This window comes from Barbus barbus (assembly GCF_936440315.1).
Source record: "Barbus barbus genome assembly, chromosome: 10".
Classification (NCBI taxonomy): Eukaryota; Metazoa; Chordata; class Actinopteri; order Cypriniformes; family Cyprinidae; genus Barbus; species Barbus barbus.
Genome location: NC_136738.1, coordinates 27,113,896 through 27,141,263, shown reverse-complemented (window position 1 = coordinate 27,141,263; position 27,368 = coordinate 27,113,896). Strand labels below are relative to the sequence as shown.

Genomic DNA, 27,368 nt, shown 5'->3' with positions numbered 1-27,368 from the left:
ATCATTATTTTCTGATCTGTCTTATGTGCATATACCTTTTAAGCGAATCACGTCCTTTGTAAGTCCTTTTGTGAATGTACAGTAGACATTTTGTTTAAATGTTGGTTTATGTTATTACAGCAACGTTTTTTTGACCAAATTGATTTTTTGTGTTTTTGAATTTCAGTTGTGACCCTCTTAATTCTGTTGATTGATGTTAATTGATGTTAAGTCTGTGTGTTCTTAATCTTACTGGACGTAACAGAAATTGTCAAATCTTGTGTCTGTCCTTTTTTATTTGTCTTGTCTTTGTTTTCTACACTTCTGTTTTCATTCATGTCTTAACTCTTCTGAAACTGTAGTAACTGAAATGTACTAATTCCAAAAATATGTGTTATATAAAGAAGTGCCACAGCCAAAAGCACCTGTAGCTCCTGTGCCTTCTGCACCTAAACCCGAAGAGCCTAAACCTGCACCAGTAGCTGAGCCCAAACCAGAACCAAAGCCTAAGCCTGAACTTAAGCCCGAGCCAAAGCCTAAGCCTGAGCCTACGCCTGTGAAAAAACCTGAGCCACCCCCAGCCAAAGGTACTGTTAATTGTTTATACTTCATCTTGTGTGGGATTCTTGTCTATGAGTTTTTCATATAACGTCTGTTGTTGCAATTGTCCAGCTTCCATTAGGAAGTGCATTGAATGTGACACTGTGTGGGTTCTTTGATGTGTGCTTATGAAAATTAAACCGTAAACAATACAATGCATGTTCTTTGAAGTTCTTGTGGAGGAAAAGCCAAAACCAACAATTCCAGAACCACCAAAGAAAGTGCCAGCTAAACCTGAAGAAGCCATAGCTGTTCCGGTGGAAGTACCTCCAAAGAAAGGTATAGACTCACTTTGTTTCTGTTGTATGTATGTTTCTTTTTTAAGAAGCCACATTCTTTTGAGGAACACATGACTTACAGTGGCTTTTGTTTATGTCAATGTCTTTGTACTGCAATATTACTGTTTTTTGTTGAATGCTTATTATTATGTACTGTTCATTGCTTACACTTTATTGTGTGTGGGTTTCTTGTCTTCAGGGTTGCATATACCTGTCTTTGATGTGCAGTTGTCCAGCTTCCATTAAGAAACATGTTATATGTGATACTGTTTGTTCTTTCATGTTTGCCTATGGAAATAATTATTTAAACCACACAATGCATGTACTTTAAAGTTATTGTGGAGGAAAAGAAACCAAAACCACCAGTTCAAGAACCACCAAAGAAAGTGCCAGCTAAACCTGATGAAGCCATTGCAGTTCCAGTGGAAGAACCTCCAAAGAAAGGTATAGGCTCACCTTTTGTAGGTAGGACTGTTTTCTGTTATATGTGTGTTTCTTTTTTAACTAGCCAAATTCTTATGAAGAACACATGGCTTTTATGTTAATGTCTTTGTTACAGTTTTTTTGTTGTTGATGTACTCTCATGTTTACTATGTACTGTTCATTGTTTGTTTTATATTGTGTGGGTTTCTTGTCTACAAGCTTTTTATATACCTGTCTCAGTTGTTGTAATTGTCCAGCTTCCATTAGGAAGCATGTTTTATGAGACATTGTGTGTTCTTTGACATGTGTTTATGAAAATGAATCTTTAAACCATGTAATGCATGCCCTTTAAAGTTCTTGTGGAGGAAAAGAAGCCAGAACCACCAAAGAAATTGGCAGCTAAACCTGAAGCCATTGCAGTTCCGGTGGAAGAACCTCCAAAGAAAGGTATAGATTCACATTTTGTATGTAGGGCTGTTTTCTGTTGTATGTTTTCTTTTTTAACTTGCCACACTCTTATTAGGAACACATGAATATACATTGGCTTTTATGTTAATGTCTTTGTCCTTCAGTATTATTGTTTGTTTGTTGTTGTTGTACACTTATTGTTATGTAGTGTTGTGTGTACTTTATATTGTGTGGGCTTCTTGCCTACAAGTTTTCATATACCTGTCTTTGTTGTGTAATTGTTCAGCTTCCATTATGAAGCATGTCATATGTGATATTGTGTGTTCTTTCAAATGTGCAAATGAATCTTTAAACATACAAGGCATGTTCTTTAAAGTTCTTGTGGATCAAAAGAAACCAAAACCACCCATTCAAGAACCACCAAAGAAAGTGCCAGCTAAACCTGATGAAGCAATTAAAGTTCCAGAGGCAGAACTTCCAAAGAAAGGTATAAACTCACTTTTTGTATGTAGGGCTAATTTCTGTTATATGTGTGTTTCTTTATTAACTTGCCACACTCTTCTGAGGAACACATGACCTTACTCTGGCTTTTGTTAATGTTATCGTCTATGTCCTATAATATTATTGGGTTTGAGTGTATGTCTTTATTGGGTACTGTTCATTGTTTATGCTTTGTTATTTGGGTTTCTTAAGGGCTTTTCATATAACCATTTTTGTTGTTGCATTTGTCCAGCTTCCATTAGGAAGTGTATTGTATGTGACAATGTGTGTTTTTGATGTGTGCTTGTGAAAATGAATCTTTAAACAATACAATGCATGTCCTTTAAAGTTCATGTGGAAGAAAAGAAACCAAAACCAACAATTCAAGAACCACCAAAGAAACTCCCCTCTAAACCCGAGCAAGCGATTACAGTGGAACAACTTCCAAAGAAAGGTACAGACATATACTAGGTTTTGTCTGTATGTAGGTGTGGTCTGTTGTATGTTTGTTTCTTTATTAACTAGCCGCACTCTTATGAGGAAGACATGACTTACAGCGGGTTTTCTTTGTTATTGTCTTTGTCCTCTAATATTATTGGGAGTGAGTGTATTCTTATTGGTAGCTTCTACCAAATCTTTTACATCTTATGTCTTGATTTCTTATGTATCTTAAGTCTTGTATATTTAAATAATCTTTCACTCATCTTGTCTCACTCTTAAAGCAGTGCGATTTGAAGCATTGTTCTTAACTTTAATATTCTTTCTAAGTACAAGAACCTTCCAAGAAGCCAGAGGTCCCTCCTTTATTGGCTACACAGAGAGAAGACTTGAATGAGGAAATAGGTTATAAGAAACCAGATGCTGCTGTTCACAAATTAGAAGATAAAGAGGACAAAGTGCTTCAGAAACGAGAGACTGTTGCTGGTCTCAAAAAAGAAGAAATTATAGACAAACTTCCTGCAAAAGAGACTGTTCCTATCCCTAAAAAGCAGGAAAAGAAAGAGGTCCCCCTTCCTCCTAAAAAGGATGAAGTTGTACCTCAAAAGAAAGAGGTTCCTCTTCCTGCTAAACAGGATGAGAAAATATTACCTAAACAGAAATATGTTCCTCCTCCTGAAAAGGATGACGTTGTACCTCAAAAGAAAGAGGTTCCTCTTCCTTCTAAAAAGGATGAGGAAATGCTACCTAAAAAGAAAGATGTTCATCCTCCTAAAAAGGATGAAGTTGTAACTCAAAAGAAAGAAGTTCCTCTTCCTGCTAAAAAGGATGAGGCAATTGAACCTAAAAAGAAAGAGGTTCATCTTTTTCCTAAAAAGGATAAAGAAATTGAACCTAAAAAGAAAGAGTTTCCTCTTCCTCCTAAAAAGGATGAGGAAATATTACCTAAAAGAAAAGAGGTCTCTCTTCCTTCTAAAAAGGATGAAATTGTTCTTCAAAAGAAAGAGATACAAATTTCAGAGAAGAAAGAAGAAAAAGAAATTTTCTTCATGGAAGAGATCACACGTCTACAGAAGGAAGTAATGACTCCTGTGCAAGTTGTAGAGATGAAAGAAGAAAGAGAAGAAATTTTCTTCAGAGAAGAAATTGAACATCTACAGAGGGACGTATCCCTTAAATCAAAACTGGAAGAGAAAGAAGATATTTTGCCTAAAAAGAAGGAAGTAGTTGCTCTCACTAAAAAAGAAGAGGTCATAATTCCTCAAAAGAAAGAAGTTCCTCTTCCTGCTAAAAAGGATGAAGAAATTGTACCCCAAAAGAAAGAGGTGACCCCTACAAAAGGTACAATGATCTCAGACAACATGTGATTGTCTTTTCTTAATATTCTTACTCTTTGCCTTCCTGTCTTAGAAATTATTTTCTTTGAACTTCTTTTTATTTTATTGAACTAATTTCTTTATATTTGTGTAGTCCCATATGTTTTCTGCTCTAGTTTGTTCTTATTCTTCTTCATTAACCTCTTACCACTCGCTAGAGTGATATCTTGATCTTATGGATGTGAATCTTACATATTTCATACTCTCTTAAGTTGCTTTGGATTCAACACAGACAAAATCTACAACAGAAGAGTTTAAAAGAAAGCAGGATACCGTTCTTTTGCTACCAAAGAAATATGAGAAGACTGAAGGTACATAAGTCAAACATCATTGCAGTCTTTGTAACCTTTTTTTCTCTTGAACATCATCTTTATCTTCGTTTTCTGTTAAAATCCCATCAAGTATACCAAGTACAGCAATCTTTAATGTCTTTCAAGTGAGTGAAACCAAACTCCAAAAGGTTCAAACTGTGCAAACACCACAACATCACTTAGGGTTTAGAGAGGTCACACCCTGTGAAAAGTACAGTTTATGAAATCACTATGAGAGAATTTGTGTACATTTTTATAAAACGAAATTAAATTGCTCTTAAATTGAATCTTTCTGAACAAGAAGAGAACTCGGAGTTGAGACAGTATTCATTTCACCATATTCACAATTATTTCTTTGAAGAATTCCACATGCAATTCAGACTGTTTAGTATTAAGTGTACTTCTTTGGTATATTTAGATTTATGATTAATCTCTCTTACAAAAGAATTGTCTCTCTGTTGTCTATCAATCTCTTGGTTCCATTGTTGGGTACAAATTCTTCGCATCCAAGATCTTCAAGAATCCACTTCTGTCCAGAGAAAGGATGAAGACACACCATCAGACAGTCAGAAAATTGCAATGAAGTCACTTCTTTTGGAAGAAACCTCAAAAGAGGATATCTCTCATCAGAAAGCTGTTTCACAAACAGAAATACTGTTTGACAGAAAACATAGCAAAGAAATTGACAGTGTACAAATTTCAAAACTGGGGGATTCTTCAAAAGAAAGTATATTGCCTTCAGAGGAATTTAGAATGAGTGAAACATTTTCTGGTGATGAACCATCTAGAGCACTTGAAATAACAGGTAAGATAAAAAAAAAAATAAAAAATAAAATAAAAATATATATATACAGTGCTTAAATTTCAAAATCAGGAAGAAAAAAAAAAAAAAAATTAGTTTCCAAGACTGAGACAATATTAATTCTTCCACATTCTCCTATTACAGAAGCTATTTTTAAACAACATTCTTTTGAAGTGCAAGAACCTTCCAAGAAGCCAGAGGTTGTTCTGTTATTGGCTGCTGAGAAAGAGGATTTAATTGATGACATGGGTCATAAGAAACTAGTTGCTGCAGATAGTAAATTAGAAGATAGAGAAGTCAAAGTACCTAAAAAGAGAGATACTGATGCTGGTCCCAAAAAAGAGATTGTTGCTATCCCTAAAAAGAAGGAAATTGTGCCCCAAAAGGATGAAATTGTACTTCAAATAGAAAAGTTTGCAGTTTCTTCTAAAAAGGATGAGGTTCCTCTTCCTCCCAGAACAAAAGAAGAATTAGTGGTCCAAAAGAAAGAGGTTCCTCCTCCCCATAAAAAGGAAGAAGAAATTTCCCTTCAAAAGAAAGAGGTTTCTCCTCCCCATAAAAAGGAAGAAGAAATTTCCCTTCAAAAGAAAGAGATTTCTCTTCCTGCTAAACAGGATGAGGAAATGTTACATAAAAAGAAAGATGTTTCTCCCAGAGAAGAAGAAATTGTATTTGAAAAGAAAGAGGTGGTTCTTCTTCCCAGAATGGATGAGGGAATACTGCCTATAAAGAAAGAAGTTCCTCTTTCTCCTAGAAAAGATAAGGATATTATATCCAAAAAGAAAGAGGTTCATCTCTCTGATAGAAAGGATGAGGAAATTGCTCCTGAAAAGCAAGAGGTTATTTGTCCTCCCAAAATGAATGAGGAAATATTGTCCAAAGAGAAAGAGATTCATTTTCCCTCTAAAATAGAAAAGGAAATTCTGTCTGAAAGCAAAGAAGTTTGTCCTCTTCCCAGAAAAGATGAGGAGATTGTGTCTCAAAAGACAGAGGTTCCTTTTCCTTGTGAGGATGAGGAAATTGTAACTCAAAAGAAAGAGGCTCCTCTTCCTCCTAAAAAGGACGAAGACACAGCAACTCAGAATGAAGACATATCTCCCACACCCACAGCAGAAGTAGTAGTTCCACTGAAGAGGAAGAAGACTGTCAGTGCTTCTAAAACAGAAGAAACTGTGCCTCAGAGGAAAGAGATAACCCATCCACTAATTTTGAAGGAGAAAGAGGAAAGTACACTTAAAAGAAAAGGGGTTACTCACTCTCTTGATAGGGAAGAAATTCCACAAAAGAAGGAAGTGTCCAACATAATTAAACTGGAAGAGAAGGAAGATAATTTGCCAAAGCAGGAGGTTGTTACAATTCCTAAAACAGAGGAACGTGTGCACCAAAAGAAAAAGGTCATTTCTGAGCCTAAACCACAGGGGAAAGATGATGCTCAGTCTAAAAAGAAGGAAAATGTTGATGTCACTAAAAAGACAGATGCTATAGTACCTCAAAAGAAAGAGGTTATTCTTCCATCTAAAAAGCTTGAAGAGAATGTTCCTCAAAAGAAAGAGGTGACCCCTACAAAAGGTATAATGACATCAAACAACATCTAGTTGTCTATTTCTCTTATTCTAAAACTTGGCTTCTTTTGTGCGAAAAAAAAATCAGGACAATTTTTTGGACTAACCTCTTCTTTGTGCTGTCTTGAAGTCATAAATAATGTTTCAACCCCTGATTTTTAAGTATGTGTGTTTGTCATTTTCTCTGTTTTGTGTGTAGAAGTATTTTTTTTTATTATTATGATTGTTGAGTCTAATGGTAAAATGACAAAAATCAGATTTGAGTTTATAATGTACACTTTTATTTGTGATGTAAAGTAGCAGAACCGGAGAAGAAACCATCTCCAGAAAAGATACCATCTCCAGAGAAGACACCTGTTTCTGTGAAAGAAGTCGCACCCCCAAAAGGTACATAGTACTGTGGGGATTCTTCAGCAAACTCTTTTATGTCATACTAAATTTTATGTTTCAGTTTGTCATGTTATGGTGGTCTCTTTTTGTTTTGTCCTGCTTTTTCAAGTCAAATCTTTTATGTCTCTTATGTCTTATACATTGTTGTATTTCATATTTTGTTGTCAAAGTTGTATTGTTTGTTCATTGTAACTTCATAGTGTAAATTCATGGTTTCTATCATAATAACACCTTCAAATTTTGAAATTTTACAGTTGAAAAGAAACCATCTCCAGAACCTGAAAGAAAGAAAGAACCTTTGCCAAAGCTTCAGGCAAAGACAATTTCCCCAGAAGGTACTTTTTTGCTTGTGATATGTTTTGTCTAACAACAATACTTCATCCTAACCTCAATAGAGGGCCTTAACACACTGTACATTTGCTGTCCTGTTTTTATGTTGTTCTGTATCATTTGTGTGTTGTGTCATTGTAACAAAATAGTCTTAATGATAAAAGGTTAATGCTTAGTGAACAACTCTTATTCAGAAAAGTCACTTTATTAGTAACTTTATTAGTCTTTAATTTTGTCACAATGTTGTGTTGTTAGACCTCTTAGAGGGGCTAAAACATGTTCTGTCAAGTCTAAGTCTAAGAATGCATGTTGTTCTTGTTGTTTGCATGAGTGAATTCTTAATACTCTCAGCTTTTCACAGCAAATATCTTCATATTTTGTGTGTGTCTTCATGTATCTGTGTGTCTGTCTCTTAACCTCGATAGAGGTTTGAAAGGTTCTATTCTTTCATTACATTGTGTTATCTTCAATATCTTTCAACTTGAATTAATGTCAAAAAACACTATTTTAAGTTAAAGAGATCGATAAGAAAGCTGAAGATAAACTCATCCCTAAGCACAAGGAAGAGAAGATAATTCCAACAAAAGGTATTATGGTAACCACAAGTCTGCATCCTTGTACTGTGCTAAAAAGGAGTCTAGTTTAGAAATCTCATCATGTCTTTGAAATTTCTTTTGAAGTACCTACACCTAAAGAACCAGAGAAACAAAAGTCTGCTCCAAAGGAAGAACCAGTACCAATTGTCCAACCAGTGGAAGGTACTGAAACTGAAACTCTTCTTCATAAAGTATATACTCCCAATGTTTATAAAATATATTTCGGCAATTATCTTTATTTATCTTTATTTATTTTTTTTCTTAATAACAGGTAGGTCATAATCTTATTCTTAATGTGTCATCTTAATCTTTTTCATAAATTTTTTCTTAATTTCAGTGAGATGTGTGGTAATGTCTGTCATGTTGTGTCTTGTATGTGCTTCTGGTATGTGTAAGTTATTAAGTGATCCTCACAGTATCCCCATACCACTTAATGAAATCTCTTCTTTATCTCTCAGCAGTTTAACTCACAACCAGTTACTCACAAAAGAGCATAAAATACTATGTGTACCAAAATAGATTCACGTTTCGAATAGAAAATGCCCCCAAAGCTTTTTCTGAACATTTCCAGTATTTAATGCTGACACGTTTCTTTGCACTACAAAATAAAATATTGTTATTGTGACTTGTTTTAACTTTTTTTTGGCGACTTTTCTAAATCAGATGGTGAAAAGGGACCAGTTTCTGCACCTGCTCCAGGAAAGAAAGGTAAGAAAATAAAAAAAAATACATTCTTAAAACTTAAAATCTTTTCTCACGGAGCACTGTCAAATTATATGTTCTCTTCAGTTGTATTTGTGATATTTTTTTGGAATTGAATTTTGTTATGTGTATTGAAATGTTTTATGTGTGTCAGTACCATCTTCGTCAGTTTGTCTGTTATTGATTGCGTCTTACAGTCTTTTATTTTTTGTCTTGTTATAGTTTGTTGCACTGCCAAAAGTATGTCAGTGTGTTAAATGTGATGTGTTTTTAGTGTTTAGTTGTTTTATGTACTGTTTGCTTTATAATGGCATACATTTCCAAATCTAAAGGCAAAGTTCTTAAATTGAAGCAAGATGAGGGAAGATTTGAAATTCCCACCTTAAAGAGAGCTACAAGACTGTCCAAAGATAAAGACGAAGATCAGGAAAAGGTAAAACTGAAGAAAGTGCTCAAACCACAAGAGGAGGAACATAAGGAAGGTCCAAAAGTGTATGCTGAGGCTCACGCTGAAGTTATGATAACTGAAAGTTATGAGGCAGAAATGCATTTTGAGACTTATGAAGTGACAAAGAGAGTTGAGAAAATTCACCCTGAGGTAGACAAAAAGATGCCTGCTGAACCTGAGCAAGCACCACCTCAGATAAAACCAGAAACTAAATTAGAAGAAAAAGCAAAAAAGACACCAATTGTAAAGGTTCCAAAGAAAGATACACCAGAGGAGCCTGGCTTAGCACTGAAAAAGGTTAAAAAGCTACCAGTAGACACGAAAGAACAAGAATCTGTCAAATTAAAACCTTTTGAGAAACCTGTAAAACCGCCAAGTGAAACCGAAAAAGAAGCTAAAAAAGAAGATAAAGGAAGAGAACCTATAACTTTTGACAGAAGTAGGGAACCAGTTACCTTTCAGAAAGGAGTCCAACCTGAAAAAGATGAGAAGCCAAAAGAACCTGATGTCCTCACAAAAAAAGAAGAGCCCCCTGTTCCTGACAAAAAGGTGCCAGATGAAGTTGCTGTTAAACCTGTAACCAGACCTCCCAAAGAGGAAACTCCTACAGAGTCTAAAGATAAATTAATTAAAGGTAAAGGTAAAATTCCACCTAAAGATCAGGAGCCTGAGTTGGTTCAACTAAAACCAATTCCGAAGAAACCTTCAGCTGGATCACCAAAAGAAAAGGAGGTTCCAGAGCCCAAAGAACGAAAACCAATTGAGTTGTCACCACTTACTAGGCCACCAAAAGATGAAATTAAAACAGAACCAAGTATTCCACCAAAAAGAGTTGGCAGTCAAGAAGCTCCAGATAAAGGTAAAGAGGTCGAGAAGATGCCAACTATTGTACCCATAGAAGACAAAAAGGCACCACCCAAAAAGGTTACGCCGGTAAAGAAGGAGATGACACCAAAGGAGAACGAGAAGAAACCAATAGTCACCAAAAAGGTTATTTTGCCTAAAGAGGCTGAGGAGAAAGAAGACATAATTCTAAAACCAGTTGAGCGTCCAAAGGGTGGAGTAGAGCCCGAAAAGATTCCTTCACCTAAGGTTGAGAAACCAAAACCACCTGAACCAGTCTCTGTGGAGAGGAAGCCTAGTGAGGATTTGGCAAAGAAGCCTAAGAAAATTTCACCCAAAGACTCAATTGAAGCTGTTATTTTAAAGAAAGTACCTCAGAAGGTTTCACCTAAGGAGGACAAATCTGAAGCAACACTTCAGATACCTGAAAAAGAGAATATTCCAGCCATAAAGGAGCTGTCTCCTGTGGAGTTAAGAAAAGTGTCAACTCAATTTGAAGAGGAAGTATTTGAAGAAGAGCCTGAGGTTGAATTTGAAGCTGAATATGAAGTTGAAGAAGAAGCATGGGGATGGGAGGTTGCTTCTCGAGAGAGTTATGGCTCAGAAGGCTCTGAAGAAAGGTATATGGAGGAAGGAGCACTTGAGACTCCTGGGATGCCAGGGGGTAGACGAGGTGAGAGGGTGGCTGTGAACTACACCAATGAATGCCTCATTTTCCGTGCTATGGAAACCAGCTCCCTATTGTTATTTCTTTCACCCCAGATAATTTCCATGTCTACATTCATGTTCATCCACATAAAACTGCTAAATCTTGTCTGCCGCCTTCTTCATCTTCTTCAATCTTCATTATGGCATGTGTGTTGTATTTTAATGTCTTTTCATCTTGTTTGTTGTTTATCTGTGTGTCTTCATTGATCTACGAAATATAACCACTGGTGGTAAAAATGGTCATTGCATTGGGATCATAATTTGTCATCTAACTTCTCATTAATTGGCAGCATGATTCTGTCATCTTCATGATCCTTCATTCCCATGTTTTATATTTACCCTTTGTCTCTAAGTGTTTCTACAGTACTGGAGATTTTAATTTAACTTAAAATACATTTTCCATGTTCATGAATTGGAAATAATTTATTTTTGTTTGTTCAGAGGGAAAGCCTAAAGAGGAAGCTGGAAGAGGCAGAGGCTTAAAACGTATGTTTATTTATTACATTTTGTTTATGAGTTTTCTTCTCCCTCTTTTTAAGCTTTACTTTATACATTACTAATGACAGCTCAGCAAAACATGTATGCAAATCTGTATGTAATGTGCTTACTATGTGTAGAAATATTAGTTCCATTTAAACATCTTTTTGCATTTCAGCAAGACAAACTCCATCTCCTGGTGATGCTGGAAGGGGTAGAGGGCTGAAGCCTGGTGCTGGTGGTGACAAACCTCCAGGAGAATCACCATTTGGTGCACAGCTCAAAGCTGTCCCCTTGAAGTTTGTGAAGGAGCTCAAAGATCTTGTGTTACAGGAGGCTGAGTCCATTGGCTCCTCTGCTGTATTTGAGTGCCAGATCTCTCCATCTACTGCTATCACCACCTGGATGAAAGATGGAAGCAATCTAAGGGAAAGTCCAAAGCACAAATTCACATCTGATGGAAAAGACCGCAAACTGGCTATCATTGATGTTCAGCTTTCAGACACAGGAGAGTACACATGTGTTGGAAAGCTTGGCAACAAGGAGAAGACTTCAACAGCTAAACTTATTGTTGAAGGTAGTGCATTGATTATGAGTAAAAACTGTGAATATACAAGCTTAGTCTTGTTCAAATATATATTCAAAAAATACTACCCAATGTACTGAGATGATCTTCTGTTTGTTTTTTTTCATCTGATAGAGTTACCAGTAAAATTCACAAAGAATCTGGAGGAGGAAATGTCTGTGATTAAGGGACAGCCAATGTACTTAACCTGCGAGTTGAGCAAAGACAGGGATGTTGTCTGGAAGAAGGACGGAAAAGAGCTCAATCAAATTCCTGGCAAAATTCAAATCAATGTTATTGGATTACAGCGCTCTGTGACAATCCAAGACGCAAATGACGATGATGCTGGTGTTTACACTTGCGAGTGCGAGAGCATTAAGACACAAACCAATGTCAAAGTCATTGGTATGCATATGAAACACTTTATGGTTATTTATATTAGTTTTTAATAGTTCAATACCAAAACATAACCAAACAAAATATTTACCTTTCCAGAAATAATCCGAGATTGGTTAACGAAACCTTTGAGGGACCAGCATGTGAAACCAAAGGCTACTGCCACATTCAAGTGCGAACTGTACAAAGATACTCCTAACTGGAAGTGGTTCAAGGGAGATGAAGAAATTCCTACTGACCCTACAGATAAGACTGAGGTGAAAAAGGATGGAAAAGATATCTCGCTTACAATCAAGAATGCTCAACCTGGTGATGTTGGAGAATATGCCATTGAAGTTGAGGGCCGCAGATATGCAGCAAAACTCACTCTTGGAGGTGTGTTAGGCAGCCTTATTACAACCTTACTACAAAAGGTTTTTTCGTATTCCCCTAAATACTCTTTTTGTCTTCCATAAATATAGAGCGTGAAGCTGAGATCTTGAAGCCTCTTGCAAGTGTGGAGGTGGTTGAGAAAGAAGAGGCCAACTTCAATACTGAAATTTCAGAAGATGATGTGCCTGGAGAATGGAAACTTAGAGGGCAGGTTCTGACAAGATCACCGGTAAGATTAAGACCGGTGAAAAGGCATTACTTTATATAAGCTATTTTACATGAGTAATTGTATTTTTTTTTTTCTCGCAAGACATGTGATATCAGAGCTGAAGGAAATAAAAGATTCCTTACCTTGAAAAATGTTCAACTTGACCAGGCTGGAGAAGTCTCTTACCAAGCTTTGAATGCCATCACTACTGCAATGTTAACGGTCAAAGGTATGTTGTTGATGAGCATAAAATGCATGTCGAAATAAGAAATGCAGTGTTTAAAAAACGAAGAGGGTGAAAATAACTATCTTGTGATGACTGTTATTCACACCCATAGAAATTGAAATGGACTTCACAGTCCCATTAAAGGATGTTACTGTGCATGAAAAGAAACAGGCAAAGTTTGAGTGCACAATCACAAAAGATGTGCCTAAAGTCATGTGGTTGAGAGGATCTGATATTATAACACCAGACCAAAAATATGATATCATTGATGATGGAAAGAAACACATGTTGGTCATAAACCTCTGTGAATTTGAGGATGAGGGAGAATATACTGTTGAGGTGTTGGGTAAAACATCAACAGCCAAACTGACAGTAGAGGGTAAGTTTTCATTCAAGCTATGTTTCAGTCATCATGGGGTCTTCTGAAAATGTGTTTGTTTACAAAATCACTGAGCTAAAATGGTTTTGCAATGGATTAACAAATTATAGGCATGCGGCTGAAATTCATCTCATCGATAGAGGATCAAAATGTTAAGGAAGGTAAAACAGCTCGGTTTGAGCTTGAACTGTCCCATGACAATGTACCAGTGACATGGTACAAAAATGAAACAAAACTGCATCCGAGCAGAACTGTACTTACGCATGTTGATGGAAAGAAACATATATTAGAAATCAAGAATGTCACACTAGATGATACTTGCCAAATAAAAGCTGAGGCTAAAGGATTATCGACAACGGCAAACCTGACGGTGCTAGGTAACTTTTCATTTTTATTGTTTGATTATTTGATGATAATGATGGTGGTAGTGGTGGTGGTAAGATAATTGGTCCTGAAATCTGTAATCTAGTGAACATCAGTTTGTTGGTATACAAGCTGTTTTATCTCACAAACTGTACATTATAGGTTCTCTAAACTTTATTTTGCACATTTTCATATAGAGGGAGATGCCTACTTCACAGTTAAACTGCAAGATTACACTGCAGTTGAGAAAGATGAGGTCGCTCTTGACTGTGAGCTCAGCAAAGATGTTCCGGTGAAGTGGTTCCACAATGAGACTGAAATTAAAGCCTCCAAGATGGTTACCATGAAAGCTGAGGGCAACCGAAGAATCCTAAACATCAAGAAAGTTGAGGACAACGACAAAGGATTATATGTTTGTGACTGTGGAACAGACAAGACTTCGGCCAACTTGAACATTGAAGGTCAGTGATCAAGGTTATGTCCATGAAATGTAAATGTGTGTTTTTTTAGTTTTGTTTTGGGCTCCAAATTGATCTACACACCTACCTGAATTCTTTCAGCATTTACAGGTGTTACAGTTGTTTTATAAAAAATTTTTTTTGATTAAATTTAGCTCGTGACATCAAAGTGGTGCGACCCATGTATGGTGTTGAGCTGTTCGATGGTGAGACAGCACGTTTTGAGGTGGAAATTTCTGAAGATGATGTCCATGGCCAGTGGAAGCTGCAGGGAGAAGTCCTCTCCCCTTCACCTGTAAGGGCTACGAAATAATTTGAAATGGTAACTAATGTAACATTTGTGGGAATGGCATAACTGTGTTTTTGTCTGTTTGGCAACAGGATGTTGAAATCATTGAGGATGGCGCTAAACACACCTTAACTTTGTACAACTGCAAAGTGTCCCAGTCTGGAGAGGTTTCGTTCCAGGGTGCCAATGCAAAATGTTCTGCCAATCTAAAAGTGAAAGGTACTGTATGCCTAAATTTTATGCCTAAATTGTATGCAGCCACTGTGTGATTTTAGTTGAGTCATTCATAAAACTTTTTTGGCGACTGACCACTTCCTCAGCTGAATAAAAGTGTGGAATAACTGACTCCTCACTTCTGGAGAAAACTGGCTTAAAGCAATTAGACTCTATTTATTTAAATTTAAAATCTATTTATTTATTTATTTATTTGTAGTCCCCCCCCCCCCCCCCCCCCCCCCCATTGGAACTAACTAGACTGCTTCTTATGTAATATGAATGTCACATAAGTTATTGAAGTGGCACAACAGAAACACTTTAGTACAAAATGTTTACAATCATTATTATGATTGAATAATCAGTTGATCAATTATTTTATTTATTTAGATCTTTTTTTTATTAATGCACAGAGCATAGTTTGATAGCAACTGTTATAGATTATTGAATATTTTATGACATGTGGGTTGGTGGATTATTTAAAGGGATGTTCTTTATATATTTTTGCAGAGCTTCCCATTACTTTTGTTACACCCCTGGCTGATGTGCATGTATATGAGAAGGATGAGGCAAGGTTTGAGTGTGAGATCTCAAGACAAGCAAAGAGCTTCCGTTGGTTGAAAGGATCTCAGGAGATTACAAATGATGATAAATTTGAGATACTTCATGAGGGCAAAAGACACATTCTGGTGGTCAGATCTGCTGCCTTTGAGGATGAGGCTAAGTATATGTTTGAGGCTGAGGACAAGAGAACATCTGCCAAACTTGTTATCCAGGGTAAGGGGGAGAAAATAAATATATTATTTTAAAAATATTTTTGTTTCATAAACTTTTAAATACAACTGCAACCAGATTGAATCATGTGCTTGCATATTTCCCCAGGCATCCGTCTTGAGTTTGTCAGACCCATTAAAGATGTCACCGTTAAAGAGCGTGAGACTGCAGAATTCAAGATTGAACTCTCTCATGAAAAGGTTCAAGTCACCTGGTACAAGAATGATGTGCGTTTGCATCCAAGCAAAGTGGTGCACATGTCCGAGGATGGCAAGATCCATACTCTGTCCTTCAAAGAGGTGTCTATTGATGACACTTCTCTAATTAAAGCTGAGGCCCTTGGTAAAACCTGTGAGGCAATGCTCACTGTACTTGGTAGGTGTTTAAATATTTTGTAGACACTCTTAAAGTATCATACAGATAAATATTGAATATTAAATTGCACTAATAATCATTGAATTAAAATTAAAATCCTCTTGTATTTAAACAGAGGGAGAACCTTACTTCACCACCAAGTTACAGGACTACACTGCAGTTGAGAAGGATGAGGTTGTCTTGATGTGCGAAGTGAGCAAATCAGGTGCTCAGGTGAAATGGTTGAAAGACGGCAAGGAAATCACTCCCTCTAAGAACGTCCTCATCAAGGCTGATGGAAAGAAACGTATCCTGACAGTGAAGAAGGCAGAGAAGGCCAACATTGGTGAATATGTTTGTGACTGTGGCTCTGACAAAACAGCAGCCAAGCTTAACATTGAAGGTATGCATCTTTTTTTTTTAATGTAGATCATGTTTGTTTTATTAATCCATATATAGATTAATAGATTCAAATTTCTGAAATTATTATGAACTCCTGTAACTTTGCCTCTCCTCTTCTGTTCTTTGCAGAACGTGACATTAAGATTGTCCGTCCACTGTACAGTGTGGAGGTCACAGAGACAGAGACTGCTCGCTTTGAGACAGAAATCTCTGAGGAGGATGTTCATGGTCACTGGAAACTCAAAGGAGATGCCCTGCACCAGACACCGGTAACTTACAGATGCTTTTCGAACATTTTAATGTTTATCAAATTAAACTAAAATAAAAAAAAATCTAAATTTAAACCAAAAATAACATCATTTGTGGCTTAGAACGAAAGGTTGAATTTAGGGTGAACTGTTCCTCTAAGAGCATACTATTGTGTTAAATTGTGCAATTTATTCAGGTTTACTTTGAATTGTTCCCTGTGCTGACATGTTCTCATATTTTGATATCATATTTTTCTTTTCATTTATTAGGACTGTGAAATTAAGGAGGAAGGCACCAAGCACATGCTTATCCTTTACAATGTTCGCATGGATATGGCTGGTGGTGTGGACTTCAGTGCTGCTAATGCTAAATCAAGGGCTCAGCTCAGAGTCAAAGGTGAGAATGATGAATATGATGACGCCTTGTATATTTTGGATAAGCCAGAGAAAGTATACCTCTGAGGACATACCAGAAACAATTAGTATTGAGTAACAAAGGCAGGTGATATGTGTTGCTTTGAAACACAGTATGTGAACTAAAGGCAGTTAAATTAGTCAGTCGCTGCAGTTTATGATTGGCTCGTAAATTATACTGACAGATGCCATGTAGTGATAACGGTGTGAAAAGTATTTATTATGGCAGAGTTTAATGTGTTAGAGATAGCTTTGGCATACAATCAAATTATATTGCTTAGCTTTTTAATATTCTTGCTTTAGAAACAAGCAGAAACACTCTTATGACATGCAACCCTCAACCATGGCGAGGGATTTTTTAAGTAACACTTAACGTAACATTCTCCTTTTCCTGGAAAATTCCAGCAGGTTGATTGACAGTAACAGATTTCCTAGTAGGGTATCATTACAGGGGTGGGCTAGTGGCCAATCAGAAGTTGCGGTTATTTTAGAAGCTGCATGCCATATGTAGAGAGTCTCTGTCAGTGATTGGCAGAGGCTTAACAGACCTACCTCCAAAATTTTTTTCTGACCATATACATCTTAAGGAAACTCAGTATGCAAATAAAGTAGGCCCCCAACGCAAGTCCCTGTCTTACTGAATTCCACTTGTCCTGGAGGCTTACAAGCTCCAGAGCAGTGGCCTGTTGTCAGCAGGAAAGCGCTATGTGGATTTGTAGTTAAAGGATTACTGGTGTCTCTTGGAACTTGGAGGTGACTAACAATGTCTTCTCCTGAATCCAAAGCACGAGTGATAGGCCTCTTGAGACCTCTCAAGGATGTAACAGTGACAGCGGGAGAGACAGCTACCTTTGACTGCGAACTGTCTTATGAGGGCATACCTGTGGAATGGTTCCTAGGGGGTACAAAGCTGGAACCAAGTGACAGAGTAAGTGTGCATGTTGTCCTTTTTAAATTCAACAGTCATTTGTGGTTTCTGGAAAATTTGTAAAGAATGAACTGTTGGTGTCACTATTTTGTGTACACTAATTGAACTGTTGATTAATTTAGAGATCGATCTGACAATTTCATAGATACACTGCTAATGGAATAACAGTAAAGGAAGATCAGTTGTGGTAAACTGTTTTTAACATCATGTTTGGAATATGTAACAACTGCAAAACAACTATTTAGCTTTTCTCTACATATTACATGATAGTTTTTACATCTGTCAGCATTCCTCATATAAGGACCTGGGGGATCAGGATACCAGTTCAGCATTTGATCCGGGTTTTGAGATAACACACAGGGCTATTCTGCTCTGCAAGCGTTCCTCTGGTTATTTTTAACTGCTTCAAGACTGTATGTGCAGTGGCAGGTGGCAAGAGGCCTTTTTTTACAGCCATAACTTCTATATACACGTAGAAATGGATGTATTTATTTATTTATGCGTTTTGTTAGAAGCGTTTAAATGTGTTTGTCATGTCATTTGCAGTGTGTGTGTGTGAGTTAGGTCTTCAGTAATTGCTTTGGATTTTATGTATTTTACATGATACTTTAATTAAAGTGTTGAGTGTTATGTAGCAAATGAGTTTAGTAGAAGGCCACACATTTTGGTGACAACAGCTGTTCAAGATCTATTTGTATTCCTGATATGTTTGTTTGAGAACTTGATTCTTATAACAGAGATTACAAACAAGTTAAACTGAACTAATGAACCCCAATTCTAACAGTTTTGATTATTTTGGGGCAGACAGGTCTTTTAGTTTTTCATATGTTTTTCTTGCTTCTGCATCGTATTCAGGAAAGCATTTAATAATGGGTTTACAGATATGGATTTCATATTATTGATTATTGTACTATTATTATTACATAATGACATTATAATGTTGTTGAACAATATGAAGATTCTAATATATATGCAAAACATTTTGGAAATGGTACTGAAAAATTAAAAGAAAAATTTTATAATTTATAACTAGTTATGTTAATTTGTATTTTGTTTTATTTTAATTTTTTATTGATGATTTAGGGAAGATGTTAATTGTAAACAAAACATGTATAACAGTTTTCAATCAATTAAAACATCTTATCTTATTTAACCTTAGCTTAGCTTTATTTGAAGTTACACAAGCCACATGTAAGTGTCTAAACTGGCTTCCAGGGCACATAGTTGGGGCAGTAGAAGCAGAGGTGTGAAAATGAGAACAGATCCTAGTGCTCAGCTGCTGATGTCTATTGCAGAGGGGCAGTAAATAGCCTCCCCCACCCTTGACATGGCAAGAGTGCTTGATTTATCAATTGGTTTTATTTGCACAGGTGGTGACACGGGCAGAAGGCAGAATTCACACGCTGACCCTTAGGGATGTGAAGCTGACAGAGGCAGGAGAAGTAAAACTCACTGCAAAGGACTTTGTGACACAGGCTCAACTCATTGTAAATGGTGGGTGCCATTCGTTCACAATTGCAGATTTAATTGCACCTTCTTGCTAACATGCATCCTTCATCAAATTAATCATGTTTACATCTTAAAACATGTTCACATTGAGCTGAAAATACCAGCTATTCTAGTAGTGTTGTAATTGAATTGGTTCTGTGCTGGTAATTGTTAGTGCTCTTATTGGAGCTCAGGTCATTGTCACAAACATATATATATATTTTTTTTATGTCTGTGCTAAGAAAGTGTTTTTAAGAAAACACTTGTTTAAAAGAAAAAAAATATATAATAAGTCTGTCTTAAAATATTAGCATTGGAAGTGATAATTCTATTGTTAAAAAGTAAATTGCATTTGCTGCACAGAACCTCCAGCTGAATTCACCAAACCTCTGGAGGACCAGACTGTAGAAGAGGAAGCCACCGCTGAACTAGAGTGTGAAGTCTCCAAAGAGAAAGCAGAGATCAGGTGGTTTAGAGATGGACAAGAAATTCGTAAAACCAAGAAGTACGACATGGTTGCCGATGGCTGTAAAAGAAAACTTATTATCCATGACTGCACACTTGATGACTCAAAGACATATACCTGTGATGCTGGACAATTCAAGACATCAGCCTTCTTAAACGTTGAACGTATGTCAACCAGAATGCTAAGAATTTAAATAGTACTTGCAATGAAAAAATAAAACTAAAAATGGTTGTATTTTGATCTTCAGCTCCACACGTTGAGTTCACAAAACCACTCCATGATGTAGAGGTCAAAGAGAAGGAATCTGCCAGATTTGAATGCGAAGTGTCTCGTGAAAGTGCAAAGGTTTGTGGTCTAGCATTCAGTTAATCTTTTTCAATATGTATATACATTTAAACGTATATCTATATAATTCATAAATTAGATGTTAGACATTACATATGTTGTGTAATTGTCTGAGAGTTCATTCATTAGTATATTTCCTTCTGTTCCTTTTGAATAGGTCCGTTGGTTCAAAGATGGCAATGAAATCAGAAAAGGCAAGAAATATGAGATCATTTCTGAAGGAGTAAAACGTATTCTCATCATCAGCAAGTCAGTCTTTGATGATGAAGCAGAATATGAATGTGATGCCAGGACATCCAAAACCTCTGGAATGCTGACTGTCGTTGGTAAATTATTCTGCTCATTTTTAGTCGAAACAGGCTTCAGCAGCTTACAACAGTATACTGATTTGCATGCTTTTTCTTGCCACAGAGGAGGAGGCGAGATTCACAAAGAACTTGGCTAATGTTGAAGGCACTGAAACCGACAGTGTTAAACTGATTTGTGAAGTCTCTAAGCCCAGTGCAGAGGTTACATGGTACAAGGGTGACCAAGAGTTGCCTGAAGTTGGTAGATATGAGCATATTGCAGATGGCAAAAAGAGAATCCTCATTATTAAGGGCCTTCGTATGGATGATGCTGGAGAGTACCACTGCAAGCTGCCCACCTCACAAACCACAGGGAACCTGAGGATTAATGGTGAGACTGTCTTGAAAATTTACTTCATACTTTGTACTCTATATAAACTTGCCCCATGCTTGTGATTTAACTAATACTGTAACTATTTTTTCCACTTTAGAACTTGCCGCTGAGTTCATTGCAAGGCCTCAAAACCAGGAGGTGGTTGAAGGTGAAAAGGCACAATTTGTGTGCTCTGTCTCCAAAGACACATATGAAGTAAAATGGCTCAAAGGAGATAAGGAACTTCAATCAGATGACAAATATGACATCATTTCTGAGGGCAAAAAGAGAGTTCTTGTTGTCAAAAATTGTGAACTCAAGGATGAAGGAGGCTTTGTAGTCCTCATTGGAACCACAAGAGCCTCTGCTGATCTGACTGTGCTTGGTATGTATAGTATGTTTTTGTTTATATTTTTGAGAAATTATGACATAAATATGAAAATGTTAATTTATTTATTTTTTTTACAGAAAAGCTTAGGATTATCACTCCTCTCAGAGACATAAAGGCAAACGAAGGACAAGAGACTGTCCTCAATTGTGAAGTTAACACTGAGGGGGCCAAGGCCAAATGGCTGAAGAATAATGAGACTTTATTTGAAAGCAGCAAGTTCATCATGGTCCAGAAGGACAATGTATTCTCTCTGAGGATCAAAGACACTCAAAAATCAGATGAAGCCAGCTACACCATTACACTGACCAACCAGCGTGGTGAACATGCAAAGAGCTCTGCCAACATTACTGTGCAAGGTATGACATACACTTTTTTTTGTTATATCAAAGCAACAGTGTTTATATTAAAGTGAATCTCTTGTCATGAAAATTATCATGAATTTCCTATTGAGTGGGCAATAAGTGAACTGTTTTGTATTAGTTAAACAGTGAAAACAAGATTCAAGGACTGTATAGTGAGTAAATCTGACATACTTTATATTTAAAAAGTATAAAAATATTTTAATAAATATATTTCAATATAAAATAACATACTTATCTATTGTCATATATTTCTAAGAAATACAACATTTATTTCCCACAGGAGAGTTTAAACAACTAACTTGCAATATACAGGGAAATTTTAACAAAATCGATTTGAGACTCCTACACATGCCTAGTTGACTTATCATACACCTTAATTTCCACAGAGGAAGATCTTAGAATCATTGTTCCCCCTGAGGATGTTGACACACAGGAGAAAAAGACCATCAGCTTCACATGCAAGGTGAACAGACCAAATGTAACAGTACAATGGGTGAAAGCAGGTCAGGAAATCACTCTCAGCAAGAGAATTCTCTATCGTGTGGACAAAGACAAGCACACTTTGATCATTAAGGACTGCAGCCTTGCAGACGAGGGTGAATACAGTGTAGTTGCTGGTGCAGATAAGGCCACAGCAGAACTGATCATCAGTGAGGCACCTGCTGGCTTCACCGCTCAGCTCAGTGACCAAACCATCACAGAGTTTGAGGATGCTGAGTTCACATGTGAACTTTCCAAAGAGAAGGCTGAAATCAAATGGTACAGAGATGGCAGGGAAATCAGAGAAGGACCCAGGTAAGATGCATGTTATTCTAAAGAGCTTTTGTCAAGGGTTTTTGTTGGTTTTGAGTATTTTTAATATGCATTTTATGTTAAATTTGAAGATACCAATTTGAGAGAGATGGCAAAACATGCAGACTGTGTATAAAAGAGTGCAGACCAGATGATGAGTGTGAATATGCCTGTGGAGTGGATGACAAGAGAACCAGAGCCCGCCTCTTTGTTGAGGGTATGTTTGTTTCAGTGTCTATTGAAAACCTGGAAATATCAGTGAATTTTAACAAATGTCTCCAGGCATAAAAATATATAGAAATTTAAATGGTTTTTATGACTTTTTCACCTCTTTAGAGACCCCTGTGGAGATTGTCAGACCACCCACAGACGTGTTTGAGCCCCCAGGCTCAGATGTTGTGTATGAAGTTGAGCTCAACAAAGATAGAGTTGAGGTCAAATGGCTGAGGAACAACATGACCATTGTTCAAGGTGATAAGTACCAGATGATGAGCGAGGGTAAGATTCACAGACTTCAAGTCTGTGAAATCAGGCCACGTGATCAAGGCGAGTACAGAGTCATTGCCAAGGACAAAGATGCCAGAGCCAAGCTTGAGCTTGCTGGTAAGATCAATTGTATATATATATATATTTTCATATATAAAATTTAAAAAAATATAATGTTTTACAACCAAAAAACAATCAAATTTATTACCTTTACAATGCCTTGGTGTTTCTCCACAGCTGTGCCAACAATTAAAACCTTGGATCAAGACCTGGTGACAGATGCTGGAAAGCCATTTGTTATGGCAGTTCCTTACAATGCTTATCCACAGGCTGAAGCTGAGTGGTTCTACAATGACATCAGTCTTCCAAAAGACAATGTTCACACTTCCGTCGACAGGACAGAATATAGGTTAAAGGACCCTAAGAAGTCAGAGGAAGGCCGCTATAAAATCACCATCCAGAACAAACATGGAAAAGGAGAGGCTTTTATAAACCTAAAAGTTATTGGTGGGTTCTTTTCATAGAGTATCTTTTTCTTTCAGTCAAACATCCTAGGATTGTATTGTCGCTTACAAATGTTGCTCCTTTCACAGATGTTCCTGGGCCCGTGAAGAACCTTCAGGTTGTTGACACTGCTGACGGTGAGGTCAGCATTGCATGGGAAGAGCCAGAGAGTGACGGTGGCAGCAAGATCTTGGCTTATGTGGTTGAAAGACGTGATATCAAACGTAAGACCTGGACTCTGGCCACTGACTGTGCCGATAGCACAGAGTACTGTGTAACTGGCTTGCAGAGAGACTCCAAGTACCTATTCCGTGTCTGTGCACGTAACCGAGTCGGAAGTGGGCCCAATGTTGAGACAGATAAAGCTGTTCAAGCTAAGAATAAGTTTGGTAAGTCAAGAAAATCTGGAAGTTTTAGGAGTTTTATACACTCTAGCTAGTGATTCTTATTGTGTTTTTTTAATTTTACACACTCCAGGTGTTCCTGATCCACCACAGAATGTTATTGTTGGAAATGTCAACAAGTTTGGTGCCACAGTCTCCTGGGAACCGCCACTGTACGATGGTGGATCTGAGATCACATCATACGTTATTGAGCTCCGTGATAGAACCTCAGTGAGCTGGTCTCCAGTCATGGTGACCAAACCACACGAACGCTCAGCTATTATTAATGATGTTATTGAGAACAAAGAATACATATTCCGTATTAAGGCTGAGAACAAGGCTGGAATTGGCAAACCAAGTGCTGCCACTAACCCAGTGAAGATCATGGACCCCATTGGTTTGTAAAATCCCATATATCATTAATTTTAGCACACATGAAAGCATTCATACCTAATAAAATTTCGTAATGTTTTGATCCACAGAGAGGCCGAGCCCTCCATTGAATTTGACACACTCTGAGCAGACAAAGGACTCCTGTCTGTTGACATGGGAGACTCCCTTAAAAAATGGAGGCACACCAATCACTGGCTACATCATTGAGAGATGTGAAGAGGGCACAGACAAGTGGCTCAGATGCAATGCCAGGCTTTGCCAGGACCTGCTCTACAGGGTAATCTTTCACAAATACTGTATATATATATATATATATATATATATATATATGGTTCAGTCATATTACTATGTATGGGAGTAAGTACAATGCACAGTATGGTGGAATAAGTCCTGCTTTCTAAATAAAAGAGCAAATCTCCACTGACAACCATTAGATTCTCAATTAGAATCTCCGATTCTCACAGAGATGTGTGCTTAGCACCACACTTGCTTTTTCAATTTAAGCATAGGAAACAACATTTATGATTTTATTTGTGAGTTTGGCAAGCAGTTTTTGAGATGTTGTAATTTGACAATTCAAGTAAATAGGAGTTGGTCTTTTATGCATGGAAATAGCTGCCCAGAGGCATTGTGAATATGGTTGCCGAGTGAACTGACTTTTACTTTGCTTGCTGTTATGGTATGTATTTGGATTGTTATGTAATGCGTATGTGGACATTCATTCCACAGATTTCAGGCCTGAAATTTGGAGCAAAATACAGCTATAGAGTACTTGCTGAGAATGCAGCTGGCCAGTCTGACCCCTCAAATATTTTTGGGCCTGTGTTGGCAGATGATCCCCACTGTAAGTGATTTCCAGGCCATTGCACCCTACATAGTCTTTGATATAGCAGAATCTTTACAAATTGTTTAACACATGATGTGCTTCTCTTGACACAGTTGCACCTACTCTGGACCTGAGCGCGTTTAAGGATGGTCTGGAAGTTATTGTCCCTAATCCTCTTGCAATTCGTGTCCCTATCACTGGGTACCCGGTGCCCACAGCAAAGTGGACCTTCGGTGAAAATGAGCTTACAGCTAGTGACCGTGTGTCCATGGTTACAAAGTCAACCTTCACAGAGCTCATTGTAACCCCAAGTGTGCGCCCTGACAAAGGCACATACACCTTGACGCTGGAAAATGATGTGACTAGTGTCTCAGGGGAAATTGAAGTTAATGTCATTGGTATGCACAATATTTTATTATAGACATGTATACATCAATTGACAAATCAGAAAGTAAAAAGTTAAGTGTTATACTTTATTTTACTCTCCATTTAAGCATCTCCAAGTGCACCCAAAGACTTAAAGGTTGCAGAAGTAACCAGAAAGCATGTTCACTTGATGTGGGAGGCACCCGATCATGATGGAGGCAGTCCGATCACCGGCTATCAGGTTGAGAAGCGTGAGGTTTCCAGGAAGACCTGGGTGAAGGTATAAACATTACTAATATCTTTGACCATTAATTTCTTTGAAACGATACTGTGAACCTTCAGTGATCACTTTCCTTGTGTATATGTGATTTTAGGTAATGGCTGGTTTGCAAGACCAGGAATACACAGTCACAGATGTTGTTGAGGGCAAGGAGTACTTGTTCAGAGTTATTGCCTGCAACAAATGTGGCCCTGGAGAGCCCGCCTACATTGATGACCCAGTCAATGTGTCTTCACCTGCAAGTGCGTGTCAATACTAATAATAGATTAGTCAGTGTTAAATATTCACAATATCAAAAGTATGAAATACCTCATAATTTCATATGTGTGTGTGTGTTTACAGCTATACCAGACCCACCAGAAAACCTTAAATGGAGAGACAAGTCTGCTAGCAAAATCTTCTTGTCATGGGAGCCTCCCAAGTGGGATGGTGGAACTGCAATTAAAGGTTATATAGTTGACAAATGTCAACGTGGCACTGACAAGTGGGAGCCATGTGGAGACCCAGTTCCTGATCTTAAGTAAGTGATCATTTTGAAATGAATTACTCCGCAAACTGAATGGAGTTGCATACATGCAAAAGTGAAACTAATTTAATTCTACAAACAGGTATGAGGTGACTGGTCTCATTGAAGGACAGTGGTATGCTTATCGTGTGAGGGCTTTGAACAAACTGGGTGCTGGCAATCCTTGCAAAGCGACAGATGAGATTTTGGCTGTTGATCCTAAAGGTACTATATTAGATTATAATATTACATTCAGATGCATTTAGTTTGATTCAAGTTTAATGTTTATTTGTTTTACTTACCACTTTCACAGAGCCTCCAGAGATTCAGCTGGATGCAAAACTGCTGGCTGGCCTCACCGCTAAGGCTGGCACAAAGATTGAACTTCCTGCTGACATCACAGGCAAACCAGAGCCTAAAGTCAAATGGACCAAGGCTGACCTAGTCCTGCAGCCAGACGATAGAATCACAATTGATACTAAGCCTGGCCACTCAACTGTGTCCATTGCTAAGACCAAGAGGGATGACACCGCTACATACATCATTGAGGCAGTCAACAGCAGTGGCCGTGCAACTGCAACAGTTGATGTCAACATTCTAGGTTGTGTGACAGACTTTTTTTTATTGATACACCCTGCAAAACATAGGGTTTTAGTCTTATTTTACAGTAAAAATATCCAAACAAACTTAAACAAGAAAACCAATACTGTTTAAGATAGTAATGCTTGTTTTCTGAGAATATATTTTGATTGACAAGATATTACGATATAGCTTAATTTGCTTATTTCTTGCATTTTGTTTAAACCTCTATATTTGTTTCTTTTTATATAAATGTTATACATAAATATATATTACATATTTGTTAACTTGTTTATTGAAAATAAGACAAATTTTGACATTTAGGATTGAGATTTAGGCATTTAGACATTTTTTCTAATGCATTTAGAATTCAGATTATACTAATATTCGATCTTTGCTGACTTCATATAGATAAACCTGGTCCTCCAGCTGCCTTCGATATCTCTGAAATCACCAATGAGTCCTGCTTGTTGGCCTGGAATCCTCCAAGAGATGATGGTGGCTCAAAGGTGACAAACTATATAATTGAGAGGAAGGCTGTAGACAGTGAAATCTGGTACAAGTTGTCCTCCACTGTGAAGCAGACCACCTACAGGGCCACCAAACTTGTGGCTTTCAAGGAATATGTCTTTAGGGTCTATGCTGAAAATCAGTTTGGCGTTGGTGCCCCAGCAGAACATGCCCCAATAACTGCCAGATATCCCTTTGGTAAGTTATTTAATGCTATTTCAACAATTCAAACATGTTTTTGCTTAACATTTGGCCTGCATTATAAATCATAATGTATATATGTTCACAATAT

General features: G+C 37.3%; 1 protein-coding gene across 1 annotated transcript in view; it reads left to right on the top strand.

The window, feature by feature from the left end:
* The window catches only part of ttn.2 (titin, tandem duplicate 2), a 165,143-nt gene that overhangs the window by 54,900 nt on the left and 82,875 nt on the right, over nt 1–27,368 (top strand). Inside the window, exons 91-138 of the mRNA XM_079427427.1 lie at nt 384–566; nt 751–858; nt 1,191–1,301; nt 1,635–1,727; nt 2,065–2,175; nt 2,518–2,622; nt 6,955–7,044; nt 7,302–7,382; nt 8,637–8,681; nt 11,116–11,160; nt 11,330–11,728; nt 11,852–12,121; nt 12,212–12,487; nt 12,574–12,713; nt 12,795–12,921; nt 13,031–13,297; nt 13,408–13,674; nt 13,858–14,121; nt 14,274–14,413; nt 14,500–14,626; nt 15,131–15,397; nt 15,503–15,769; nt 15,885–16,151; nt 16,280–16,419; nt 16,669–16,795; nt 17,598–17,740; nt 19,111–19,234; nt 19,592–19,858; nt 19,942–20,039; nt 20,197–20,365; nt 20,451–20,717; nt 20,818–21,084; nt 21,168–21,446; nt 21,839–22,247; nt 22,337–22,461; nt 22,581–22,847; nt 22,968–23,237; nt 23,324–23,623; nt 23,712–24,014; nt 24,100–24,287; nt 24,740–24,854; nt 24,950–25,234; nt 25,331–25,482; nt 25,577–25,724; nt 25,825–26,002; nt 26,091–26,212; nt 26,301–26,588; nt 26,978–27,274. Of these exons, the coding sequence (XP_079283553.1) occupies nt 384–566; nt 751–858; nt 1,191–1,301; nt 1,635–1,727; nt 2,065–2,175; nt 2,518–2,622; nt 6,955–7,044; nt 7,302–7,382; nt 8,637–8,681; nt 11,116–11,160; nt 11,330–11,728; nt 11,852–12,121; nt 12,212–12,487; nt 12,574–12,713; nt 12,795–12,921; nt 13,031–13,297; nt 13,408–13,674; nt 13,858–14,121; nt 14,274–14,413; nt 14,500–14,626; nt 15,131–15,397; nt 15,503–15,769; nt 15,885–16,151; nt 16,280–16,419; nt 16,669–16,795; nt 17,598–17,740; nt 19,111–19,234; nt 19,592–19,858; nt 19,942–20,039; nt 20,197–20,365; nt 20,451–20,717; nt 20,818–21,084; nt 21,168–21,446; nt 21,839–22,247; nt 22,337–22,461; nt 22,581–22,847; nt 22,968–23,237; nt 23,324–23,623; nt 23,712–24,014; nt 24,100–24,287; nt 24,740–24,854; nt 24,950–25,234; nt 25,331–25,482; nt 25,577–25,724; nt 25,825–26,002; nt 26,091–26,212; nt 26,301–26,588; nt 26,978–27,274 (9,378 nt within the window). The remainder of the gene's footprint in view (nt 1–383; nt 567–750; nt 859–1,190; nt 1,302–1,634; nt 1,728–2,064; nt 2,176–2,517; nt 2,623–6,954; nt 7,045–7,301; nt 7,383–8,636; nt 8,682–11,115; nt 11,161–11,329; nt 11,729–11,851; nt 12,122–12,211; nt 12,488–12,573; nt 12,714–12,794; nt 12,922–13,030; nt 13,298–13,407; nt 13,675–13,857; nt 14,122–14,273; nt 14,414–14,499; nt 14,627–15,130; nt 15,398–15,502; nt 15,770–15,884; nt 16,152–16,279; nt 16,420–16,668; nt 16,796–17,597; nt 17,741–19,110; nt 19,235–19,591; nt 19,859–19,941; nt 20,040–20,196; nt 20,366–20,450; nt 20,718–20,817; nt 21,085–21,167; nt 21,447–21,838; nt 22,248–22,336; nt 22,462–22,580; nt 22,848–22,967; nt 23,238–23,323; nt 23,624–23,711; nt 24,015–24,099; nt 24,288–24,739; nt 24,855–24,949; nt 25,235–25,330; nt 25,483–25,576; nt 25,725–25,824; nt 26,003–26,090; nt 26,213–26,300; nt 26,589–26,977; nt 27,275–27,368) is intronic.